Source organism: Chenopodium album, chromosome 10, assembly GCF_948465745.1.
Source record: "Chenopodium album chromosome 10, dcCheAlbu1.1, whole genome shotgun sequence".
In the NCBI taxonomy this organism is placed as follows: Eukaryota; Viridiplantae; Streptophyta; class Magnoliopsida; order Caryophyllales; family Amaranthaceae; genus Chenopodium; species Chenopodium album.
Genome location: NC_137843.1, coordinates 5,318,279 through 5,331,292, shown reverse-complemented (window position 1 = coordinate 5,331,292; position 13,014 = coordinate 5,318,279). Strand labels below are relative to the sequence as shown.

General features: G+C 38.8%; 2 protein-coding genes across 2 annotated transcripts; both read left to right on the top strand.

Moving 5' to 3' along the window:
• Positions 1–4,338: 4,338 nt before the first annotated feature.
• LOC145564628 (uncharacterized) lies at positions 4,339–5,723 on the top strand. The gene is made up of 4 exons (XM_081624893.1): positions 4,339–4,642; positions 4,743–4,807; positions 4,903–5,134; positions 5,224–5,723. The coding sequence occupies exons 1-4, from the start codon at positions 4,339–4,341 to the stop codon at positions 5,721–5,723; spliced, it is 1,101 nt and encodes a 366-aa protein (XP_081481019.1).
• Positions 5,724–8,026: 2,303 nt separating this feature from the next.
• LOC145564627 (uncharacterized) lies at positions 8,027–9,784 on the top strand. Its single transcript, XM_081624892.1, has one exon. The coding sequence runs from the start codon at positions 8,027–8,029 to the stop codon at positions 9,782–9,784; it is 1,758 nt and encodes a 585-aa protein (XP_081481018.1).
• Positions 9,785–13,014: the final 3,230 nt, after the last annotated feature.

The window sequence follows — 13,014 nt, the reverse complement described above, 5'->3', positions numbered from 1 at the left end:
AAAAAAAATTAAAAAGTTTAATAGAATATGTGAACAAACAAAAATATAAAACAAAATCTTGAGTAAGGGCCTGTTCACTTCAGCTTAATTTCAGTTCAGTTCAGTTCATTTCAGCTCTTAATTTCTTTCTCTCATAAAATATTCATTTTAGTTCTATTCAGTTCAATTTAGCTCAAATCAGTTCAGCGCAGTTCAATTCACTTTAGTTCAATAAATATAAACATGCCCTAAAATTATATATATTAGAGAGGGTATAATACTTATCCTCTTGAATAACTTTTCAGCTCAGTTGAAGATATCCTCTCTGATGTTGAGTATTGTAGAGGATCCTCAAAAGGAATAGAGGATACTTAATAATACCAGAGCGTCCCACGCATTCCCATAGCCAAACGACTATGTTTATTGACAGCATAACAAAACAAAAAAAAGTATCCAACTTACAGTGCTATGGAGCTGTGTCTGGTTAATATGTCATATAAACCGACTATGTTAATATAGTGGCAATTTTGCAAATATGAGAGCTAGATTATTTTAATATTTACATGCTTCTCTCTCCTTCCCTCCAAAAGCAATTCTTTTTCTCTTCTCCCCTCCCAAAGCATTTATGCTTTCTCCTTTGCACAACCACAGTTGCACAACCGTTTTCGGGGGCATAATTTGGCCGGCCGGTTGAAAGACACCCTACTTCGTGTGGTGGTGTTAAGACCATCTCCAATGGTGAGACTCAACTTTGAGTTTTGAAATACAAAATGAGTTGTTTTTTACCTCTAATAGTGATACCCAACCTACTTCTCAATTTAGCAACTCATGTAAAGTCTAATTTCCCAATGGTGAGACTTTCTAAAGTATACTAATGTCACTTTCAATTAATGGCCCACCAAATCATATTATAAGTTTTTTTAGAAAAAAAAAATTAAAACTTAAATAAATTACAAAACATATTATAATATTGATAAGGGCCCACACTTTTTGTCAAATGAGATTCAAAGTTGAGTATCTAAACTTAGCAACTTTCTTTTGGAGTTGCTAAGTTTAGATACCAACTTATTGGTATCCTTTGCAAAAAATACTTTCTCTCTCCTAAAGAAACTCCCTCAAGTCTCACCATTGAAGATGGTCTAATGGTCGTGGTGGTGGTGCTTATGGTCATGCGATGGTGTTAATAGTTGTGATGGTGGTGCCAATGGTCTTAATGTGGCCGTGGTAGTGGTGCTAATGATCATACGGTGGATGCACAATGGTGTTAACGGACGTACAATGGTCGTGTGGTGATGTTAGTGGTCTTGTAATTAGGGATGTCCATTATTCGGATAAAAATCGAAATCCAATACAATCCAAACCGAATTATCAATTCGGATTGGATCCGAACTTTAAATCGGATCGGATCAAATTGATTTTTTTTTAAAATTCGAATTATCGGATCGGATCGGAATAACCTTGTTTGGAGCCAAAAAACTGAAATAACCGAATTATGAAAGCGTTATTTTACAAAAAAAATATTGTTAATATTAATCATGTAAACCTATGTTTTCAATACTTGTATAAATCATGTACTACTATACTTTCAATTGGGTAAATCCAAATCGAAAACCGAATGGACACCCTTACTTATAATGGTGCAGTGGGTGGTGCGTATGGTTGTGCGGTGGTGACAAAGATGGGCTAATGGTGTAGATAGAGGAGAGAGAAAGGGAATAAAGCTAAGAAAATCAAAAATAAGCTAAGAAAATATAAAAATATCCTTTATATTACTCCCTTCGTTTTTAAATATTTGCTCCATTTTCCTTTTTCGGCCGTTTTTAAATACTTGCTCCATTTCCTCTAGTAACCTTTTACAATATTTAGGGTCTGTTCTGTTCACCTTATTTTCACTTATTTCAGGTTTAATAAGTTCATATAAGGGTTAATAAGTTTAGTAAGTTCAAGGTTAATAAGTTCTAAATTAGCGTTCTCCTCACCTTATTTCCACTTATTATATTTATATAGAGTTATTACTAATCAAGATTGCTTTTCACTTTTTTTTTGTAAAATTTTATGTGTTTTATTATCATTATTTCATATAAGAATAAAGTAACATTTGCATAAAAAAATATAATTAAAGTAATGTTATACTCATAAGTTATGGTAAGACTAACATGTCAATCACATAAATTTTGCTTAAATAAAAGTCAAGCAAATAAACAAGTTTATTATTTTTGTGTAAAAAAACAAAGGGAAATTAATGAGAATGAAAGTCACATCAACAACAAAACCAAAGGAAAATTTTTACTATTTCTAAACTATAAAATAGTAGTGTTGTTAGCCATTAACTTTTTACTATTCCTAAGCTATAGAATAGTGATTAATTGCATGTTGTTGAAAGTCAAGTACACACTATTTCTAAGCTATAAAATAGTGGTTTTAGTTTCTTCATGCATGAGATTAGTTACCATTACTAATATATATATATATATATATATATATATATATATATATATATATATATATATATATATATATATATATATATATATATATATATATATATATATATATATATATATATATATTTATATTTATATATATATATTTATATATATACACGCACATACTTTTTCTTATTCAACAACTAATTAGGTGTATCTTCACAAACACCAAGGAGGTACGAAAGCTTGTTTATGAGTATTGTAGATAACTTCATTATTTTGATACTAATATACTATTTTCATACTATATTTTTCAGGCTTTGCGGAGGTAGTTTCAATAAAAAGTGTACTTGATCGACAAACAAGCTACATACGTAAGTCTATATTAGCTACTAAATTTGAAATATGTTATACTATCTTACATTATCGTTGACACAAGGACATGATTTGCTAACTTATACGAATTTCGGAATTGAGTAGTACGTGTACCTTGGTTTTTAAACTATTGCTTTAGAGTGTTTGTTGTTTTGTGCATTTTTGATCTTAGCACCTATATTTGTAAGTCTCAACATCACCCATATTAGTATCTTAAGGACTTCATATAGTTAATAATGCTTTGAAAAATTTTATTTATTAGCAAAACTACAATGGCTTCTAAGGAAAGGACATCATGGAACAATGAGGATATTGCGATATTTTTGGATTTAATAAAAGAATACAAAAGGTAAAGAGGTGGCAAGTATAATTGGGACACAATTCTATTACGTTTGAATGCACAAACATGGAAAGAGTTCGAAAAGAAACAATTGGAAAACTTTTATAGTGACATTAGAGGAAAATTTAAAGCTTGGAACGAACTTAAAAGTTGGACAGGAATTGGTTGGAATGAGGAAACGGGTTGCCCTGTGATTGATCCAAAAGATGAGAAGTGGAAGGCATTTATAAAGGTATTTAGGTTATGAATTTTGCTTTTTCTACTTATATTTTTGTTACTATTACTTGGAATAATATCAATAATATATATTTTTTTTATTGTATTGCCTTATAGAAACATAAGAACTCTTCCAGCTTTCTAAAGAAACCCTTGATGTTTGAGGATAAGTTGTATGATATATTTGTTGGGACGTATGCGACAAGTAACAAATCTTGGTCTCCCGCCGTTGGAGGACCGACCATACAAACCAAAAACAAACAACCCATGATTCTTGTTCAAGATGATTCTAAGGAAGGAGCTGGGGATTCTGATGAAGAACTTAGAACAAAGATGATGATATGGAAGATACTGAAAGGTCAGGTTACGAAAGCAGGTCCCCTCCCAAGAGCATATCTTCTAACAAACGTAAGAGTTCAGATTGCGGTGCTACCTCTAGTAGAAAGAGTGTGAAGGATGACATTGAAACTTGCATGGATTATTTAAGAAGAAACGTACAACTTGGTTCCTCTAAGACACAACCTAGACCATCTCCATCAAAATATGAAAAAGTGATTTCAATATTGGAAGGAATGCCGGCATTAGCAATTACGGAAAGTCTTTCATTCTTCAAGTGTTGGAGTTCTTACGTGATCTAGATGAAAGTGATTTGTTTTTGTCTCTTCCGGGTAATGAGTTTAGAATCTTGTATTTGAAGACAAAAATCTCATTCCCAGATGATTGCTATAGGCCTAGCTTCGATGATAACTTGGATGATGATTATTAAACTATCATAAGTCGTCTAAGATGCTTAGCACTTGTTATTTTAAAGTTTGGGTGTGTAAGTTTCATTTTTTTCCAATATGGAATAAGTTAAATTTTGGTAACTAATGTGTTTTTATTGTGATATGTGAAACTTTATTTTATTATGTTTCAATGACAAGTAAGAAGAGTCACATATTATTAATTACATATTCGTTGATTTTTTTTTTTGAGAAATTAACTTTTATTTTGATTTGTAGAATGGACGAAACATTGCACCAAAATTGTATGATGTTTATTGCCTTGCACGAGTTGAAGAGATTACTTACTCAAATAGAACGAATGCCTCTACATATAGGGGGTGAACCTGGAAGTGAGTGGATACATAGGTTATTGACTGGACATCCTAATTTGTGCAAAGAGCAAATAAGGGTTGATAAAGATATCTTCATAAAGCTTATTGATGTATTAAGAGGGAAAGAACTATTATCCGATGGTCGATTTATACACATGGAAGAGCAAGTCGGCATATGTCTATTCATGATGGCTAAAGCTGATTCATATCGTGATGCTGCGGAGAGATTTTAACATTCGATATCAACCATTTCTATCTACTTCAGAGCAGTGTTGAAAGCTTTGGTTTCATTATCTTGTGATATTATTAGACCATATCAGAGTTGAATCACCACCGGAAATTAAAAACAATTCATTATATTGGCCATTTTTCAAGGTAACAATTCTAATGTATTTAGTTAGTAAAAATGTTTATCCTAACATGCTACATTTTTTCATTCTAATATTAATAAAAAAAAAAATCATTCTTAGGATTGTGTCAGAGCTTTAGATGGTACCCATATAGAAGCAGTTGTTGATGATGTTGGTGGTAAGCCATATAGAGAACGTAAAGGAAACAAAACATGGAATGTCATGGCTGCGTGTTCGTTTAACATGTTATTTACTTTTCTTAATATGGGCTTCGAAGGAAGTGCACATGACATGACAGTTTGGACACATTGTTTAGGTGATGTAACCAAGAAATTCCCCTATCCACCTTCAGGTACTATTTAAAGTTAAAATTTGTTGTTACTTATATAAATATGCTACCTTATTTTTAGTGTATACTAATATTTTCTTCTGAATGAATAGGAAAATACTTTTTAGTTGACTCAGCATATCCAAATACTCTTGGATATCTAAGCCCGCATATGGGCAAAGACTTGAGGTATCATTTTCCAGAGTTTGAAGAAAGGGGTCCACCTATTGGAAACTTAGAGCATTATAATTATCGACATTCCTCTTTACGTTCAACAATTGAAAGATGTTTCGGCGTATTAAAGAAAAAATGGAAAATCTTAAAGATGATGCCACCGATGGATGAAGCATTTCAATTGTCTATCATTGTTGCAACATTTACACTTCACAATTTTATCTGTCTATACGAATTAGGGATACCAATATTTCAAGAGGTTGAAGAAATGGAGACTAGAGCAGATTATAATATGTATGATATCCAAAGGAAAAAAGCTATGAACCGTATTCAAGATAAAATAACAAATGATATATGGAAGTCGGTTGGAGGTGCCGTAGAGGATGATACAGAAGAAGGAAATGATGAGAATGATGATGACGAAGCATTAGAAGATTAAAATTTTATTTGGTGTTATTGCGACATACACTTTTGATTGTTTCAGTGTTTATTTTTTTTAATATTTGAAATTATAAAAATGCTAATATTTTCATATTTTATTGCTTTTATTTTAATATATTGTTATATATATACTCATATTATATTACCAATATGTTACACAATATGTTTCAAGAATGACAAATAATGTTTAATAAAGTCTTATACGTGTTAATAAGGATTAATAAGGTCAAATAAGTGAAAATAAGTGTTAATAAGATGTAATAAGTTCAGATAAGTTCAGTTAAGTTCAGATAAGTAAAAATCAGGTGAATAGAACACACCCTTAATTTATTTCTCTCACTTAGTAGACCCAACATATATAATATTTTATTAATTTTTATATTCTTTCTCCCCCAATTCTCTGAGTGCTTTCCCTTAATATTGTTGGGAAGAATAACAATTCCATATATACTGCTACTTTTTTTAATATTCCCAAATTACTATCCACGTCAGCTATTTAATGAATTTAATTTTTTTTCTATTTTTTGAACAAAATCACTATATCAATTAGCGGTTTAAGTAGGAACACCGCTATATCAATTAGCGGTTTCCACTCATTAGTCACTATCAAAATTCCATCCTCATCTCTCTGATCTCTCATTCTCAGACTAATCACTCTTTTTTCGATGAAAACAAAGTCCCAAATTCTCAATTGCACATCCATTCTACCTCACTCAAATTCCAGATCTCATCTCTCTACTTCTCTCATTAATTTTTCAAATTTTCATCCTCAAATTAAATTGGTAAGGGGATTTTTCGATAAAGTTTGGGAATTTGATATTTTTTTAATTCAATTGGTTCTGGGTAGTTTCATGGAATTAGATTGCAATTCTCTTAATCCTAATTTTTTTCATCATTATATACGATCTATACGAAGAATATACTGTTAAGTATAGTGTGGAGTTTGCGCCGCTGCCTTTGCCGACTTCACCGCCAGTATCACTGCCTTCGTCATCACATATAGGTGCAGCAGCCAGCAAGGTTCATGAAACTTGTCATGTTAATAATTATGTAGTTAAGATCTAAGTATGAGATTGTATTAGTTTTCTTCTTTCTTTTATGATTATATATATTCCTCATTGTAATATTTTCCATATTAATGAAACATATGACAATTTCTCTCTATTGTTCTTCCCCTTCTCTCTACTCTATTTTTTTTTTCACTACCAAATAAAGATTTTGTACGGGATAGTACCGGTAGTAATTAGCCGGTAATATGCAATAATAACACAGAAACAACTGATTAGTAAGAAAGCTCAAATGTCCGTAACGGCCTTTCTAAACGGCCACGTGGAGAGCTGCTTCAGACCACGTAGGCACCTGCTGCCTATGGGGTCGGTTTGCCACCTATCGTTATAGGTGGCACCAGCTTGGTTATTTCTCTATATATACCCAAGCAAATGTTCATCCAAAGGTACAATTTTTCTCTCTCTCTCTCTCTCTACACATCAAAAACACTTTCTCTCTCTTCGTTCTTTCTTCTTATCGGATTGCTGACTTTAGCATCGGAGAGGTTATTCCCGGATAACCCCCGGGTTAGCTTATCTGTGTTGACTGTGCAGGTGCGTAATTGGACGGTAAACCTTTACCAACCCACGAAGATTATCTGTGCCGGAATTACCCGGAACAGTTGGCGCTAGAAGGAGGGGATAGTAATAACTTCTATCGTCCAAACAACATTCGCCAGTCATGGAAGAAAATCAGGAACGCATAACACCGACAGCAGAAACCGAAAACCGTCAGTATGATAGCAGCACTTTGAATGTCAATGCAAACAAGACCGTCAATACAATACCCGAGATTGAAGTGGAGGATGAAACTCATCTTCTCCACAGGAATACTGTGAACACACCGGTAACACCAGAACGAAGCCCCGCACGAATGTTGGACCCCATGGAGGAATTTACCCCAGAGGAGTTAGAGGTAACGGCAAGGGTAATGAAGGCGATGTCCCGAAAAAGGAAGGAGGCTGAAGCTGCAGTCAACAGGGGGCGAAATAATACACCGGCCATTCCTGTGATTGTGAATCTGGCAAGCCAGTTCAACCAGGCGGACGAGCAACCGCCGCCACAGCCCTAAAATCGAGGAATAATTATCCCCAGTGAACGCCAACCAACTCATGGGACGCCGATAGGAGATTCAGGATCCCGACAGCAAGAGGTCAATAGCGGGCCGCTAAGGCGTGGAACCAGGACTATAGTCAGGCCGAGAGTATCACCCTTCACCCAGGAGGTACTGGATCAACAAATGGAAAGGATAAAAATGCCGGCATGTACCTTTGATGGGAAAGGAGATCCCAGGCGATATGTAGCAGCGTTTGAAAGCCATATGTTACTTTATACCGACACCGATGCGGTGTGGTGCAAGGTGTTTCCGACAACGCTCACGGGCCCAACCTCGGATTGGTTTTCCAATTTGGAGAATGAATCTATAGATTGCTTCGATACTTTGGTTGAATTGTTTACCGGTCAATACATTAGCAATAGCGCAAGGCAAAGAACTTCTGGAGAGCTTATGTCGGTCAGGCAAAGAAGGGACGAGTCCCTTAGGGATTTCATAAGGAGATTCAACAGTGAGGCTAATACGATACCGAAATTACAGCAAGAAATAGCTGTAATGGCCTTAATGAATGGTCTATGGGATAGTGATTTCAAAAAATATATGGCGAGAAAGTCGTTTCCAAATTTAGGCGTGGCCTTTGGCAAGGCCTATGAATACATAAAAAGCGAGGAGTTGTTGAAAACCAATAGCCAGATAGCGGCATCAGAACCCTCTCGAAGGCAGAACGACGGCGTTGCGCCTCACGCTTACATTGGCGGAATGAACAGATTACAGCAGCAATCAGGCCCACCAAGAGCCGCCAGGCCACCTAGAGGTCTTGGCCGGTACAACAGTTACACGCAATTGAACACACCTAGGGCCGCGATATATTCGATAAATCAACACCGAGAAGAATGGACGCGACCGGCACCAATGATAACCAAAGGTCGGGACACAAAAAAGTATTGCATGTTCCATAGGGATATCGGCCATTATACGGAGGAATGCACTCAGTTGAAGGAGAATATAGAAGACCTTATTCGAAAGGGCCACCTGTCTCAGTACCGGGCACAAGCAGGGTCAAGCCGGCAGCCAGCCCCGCAACCCAGACAAAATGAGTATCGAAGACAGGGTGACTCGTCCATGCAAGATGACACCTACCGGCGAAACCACAACGGGGAATACCGTCAGGGGAATGGCGTGCCCAATCACAAAATCACCATAGAGGTTATTACCGGTGGTCCGGTACATGGGGGATCGGTTAGCGGGGCGAAAAAGAGTTTGTCTGAGCACCGACACACAGTAAATGCACTAGGTATAGACGAACGCCCAAGGCCCGCGTCCATGCCGTCAGTGTCCTTTTCAGAGGCAGACGCCAAGGGCTTGGTTTTTCCTCACGATGATCCATTGGTTCTAATTCTGACGGTCAATGGAGCCAACATCAAACGCGTGCTGGTCGATGGAGGAAGCTCCGCTAACATCCTGTTCGCAGAAGCATTTGATGCAATGAGAATAGGCCGGAAATACCTCACCCCGGTATCGTATCCGGTTATCGGTTTCAACGGTTCTACAGTTAGGCCGGAAGGAAGTATAGCATTGCAAGTTCGAATTGGCGAGGGCATGGCGGCCAGGGATGTTATGACGGAGTTTTTAGTAGTTGATGTGCCATCGGCGTACAACGCCATTGTCGGTAGACCCCTGATCCATGATGTGCAAGGGGTCGTTTCGACATATCATTTAACAATGGTATACGTTTCAAATTTGGGGAAGACAGAGCGCGTTAGGGGAGGTCAGACAATGGCCAGAGAGTGCTATGTAACAGTTCTAAAGCAGCCCAACCGACAGCCCCAGGTTAATCAGGAAACGCAGAAAATAAAGGGGGCGAGCTATATCTACACACGACTTAGCAATGGAGAATTTCGATACGCGCCCGACAGCAGTTCTCCGCCCTTCGCCGGGAGGGGAGACAGTAGAAATTGAATTACAACCTGGGGTATCGGGAAGGACTGTGCGAGTAGGGTCAGACATGGATGTTGATACCCGTTGTCACCTGGTAGAACTTTTACGGGAGAATGCCGACGTATTTGCTTTCTCGGCAGATGAAATGCCAGGGATTCACCCAGACGTCATAGTGCACAAGCTGAATGTGGATAGAAAGGCCAGACCGGTTAGGCAGAAAAAACGAAACTTCTCGACAGAAAAGATAGAAGCAATACAAGCAGAGGTAAACAAGTTGCTAGCGGCAGGGTTTATTGAGCCTTGTACATACCCCGAATGGTTAGCAAATGTGGTCATGGTGAGGAAGCCGTCAGGAAAATGGAGGATGTGCGTGGACTTTACTGACCTGAATAAAGCCTACCCAAAGGATTGCTATCCACTGCCCCGAATAGATAGGCTGGTAGATTCCACTTCCGGCCATGCTCTGCTCAGTTTCATGGATGCTTTCTCGGGATACCATCAGGTCAGCCTGTATGCACCAGACAGAACGAAAGCGGCATTTATCACTGATGCCGGAGTATTTTGTTACAAGGCAATGCCGTTTGGGTTACGAAACGCCGGGGCAACATATCAGAAATTGGTAGACAAAGTCTTCGCAAATCAGAAAGGGAGAAATGTGGAAGTATATGTTGATGACTCCATCGTAAAAAGCCGGTTAGCCATGGATCACGTTGCAGATTTAAGGGAGACATTTGAAACTTTGCGTCAATACCGAATGAAGCTCAATCCGGAAAAGTGCGTCTTTGGGGTTCGTTCAGGGAAGTTCTTGGGGTTTATGGTTAGTGAGAGGGGGATAGATGCAAATCCCGACAAAATAGAAGCTATACTTAGCCTACCACAACCCAAGTCGATAAAAGATATACAAAAGCTTACTGGCCGCATGGCGGCGCTGACAAGGTTTATTAGCAAATCAGCTGATAAGGCCTTACCGTTCTTTGTAGTCCTCCGGCAAAACAAAACATTCATCTGGGGAGAGGAGCAAGCAAAGGCATTAGAGGTGGTCAAAAGCCATCTAAGGTCTCTCCCGACCATAGCACGGCCGGAACAGGGAGAGAGCCTGCAGTTGTACATCTCGGCATCTCCGAAGACGGTTGCAGCGGTGCTGATAGTGGAGCGAAAGAAGGCTCAACTGCCAATTTATTTTGTGAGCCACGTTTTGAACGCGGCTGAGAGAAGATACCCTCTGATAGAGAAGATTGCATATGCAGTGGTAACAGCAGCAAGAAAACTTAGGCCATATTTTGATGCGCATACCATTGAAGTATTAACAAACCAGCCGTTAGAGAAGTCCCTACAGAAGATGGAGACGTCAGGAAGGTTGCTCAAATGGGCGGTAGAGTTGTCGGAATATGCTATAATTTATAAGCCACGAGTGTCGATAAAGGCTCAGGCTCTGTCTGACTTCATTGTGGAAGCATCTTACACAGAAGAAGAAGAAATCAACGGATTGTGGAAAGTTTCCGTTGACGGCTCCTCAGCATCAACAGGCTCCGGCGCCGGTATTGTCATGACATCACCGCAAGGTGACATATTTGAATACGCCATCAAATTCAAGTTTAAAGCCTCTAATAATGAAGCCGAATACGAGGCAGCACTTGCGGGGGTGCAATTATGTGTTGCGGCTGAGGCAAGGCGGATAGAGCTCACGACAAACTCACAATTGGTGGCAAGTCAATTTGACGGCACTTATGAGGCCAAGGAACAAACAATGATGGCTTACTTGGCAAAGTTGAAAGCGATAACGGCTAACTTGGAATCATTCGAAATACAATTGGTGCCGAGAGCGCAAAACACACAGGCGGACGCCTTGGCAAAATTGGCAAGTTCAAGCTTCAATGATCTGGAACGTACTGTGATGGTGGAGCTTCTGGGACGTAAAAGCATTGACCCCGACGATACTCCAAAACAAGTGAATTGCGTGGTTAACAGCAAAGAGTGGTATGATGGCATACTGGCCTACAAGGTGCATAACGTCTTACCGGCGAACAAGATAGAAGCCCAGAAAGTAAGGAAGGACAGTGTCTGGTTTGTCATGTTCAAAGGAATGTTGTATAAAAGGGGGTTCTCGTTACCGTTGCGAAGGTGTATAACGGCCTATGAGTCAGCTAGGCTGGTAGAAGAGATCCATGAAGGAGATTGCGGAAATCATGCTGGAGGCCGGTCAATGTCCTTGGAAGCGATGAAAAGAGGGTATTATTGGCCAACAATGAATGCCGATACCTTAGCATACGCGAAAAGGTGCGACAAATGTCAAAAATTTGGGCCAGCAATAAATCAGCCGCCAAACGACCTGACACCAATTTTAAATCCAATACCGTTTGCACAATGGGGAATGGACATTATCGGACCTTTCACGTCAGCAACAGGGAGCAGAAAATTCCTAATAGTAGGGATTGACTACTTCACTAAGTGGATAGAAGCAGAACCGGTAGCAAAGATAACAGCCAGTGAAGTTAAGAAGTTCATATGGAAGGGTATATTCACCCGATTTGGTCTACCGGTCGCCATGGTATTTGATCACGGCTCCCAATTTGATTGCAATCCGGTTAAGAACTTCCTTAGCATATACAAGGTGAAATTTGCATATGCGGCTGTCTGCCATCCTCAGTCAAATGGGCAAGCGGAAGCCGCAAACAAGCAAATATTAACGGCACTAAAAAAGAAAGTGGAAGATGCAAAGGGCTTGTGGGCCGATCTGATCCCGGAAATATTATGGGCGAATAGAACGACAACAAGGGAAACCACCGGAGAATCGCCATTCAACCTTGCTTTCGGCTCTGAAGCTGTCGTTCCGACTGAAGTAGGACTCCCTACATTTCGTGTTCAGCATTTTTGTGAGGATCAAAACGACTTGCTCCTACAACAACAGTTAGACTTCTTACCTGAAACTCGGCTTACGGCGGCCATCAAGTCAGCGGCATATAAGAATCGTATGAGTCAAGCGTATAACAAGAGAGTTAATTATCGGCCTCTGGAAGATGGGGATTTGGTCCTTCGTCGAACGGCAGCGACGGGTAGAGGGAATGCAGAAGGCAAACTCACAGCAAATTGGGAAGGCCCCTATCAGGTGTATGAAACGGTTCGGCAAGGATCATATCGGCTAATGACTCTAGAGGGAGTACCGTTAAAGAATGTTTGGAATACAAATGTCCTTAAAAAGTATTACGTTTAGTTTGTGCATTTGCTTCTTATGTTAGGTACCGGCATGGCAT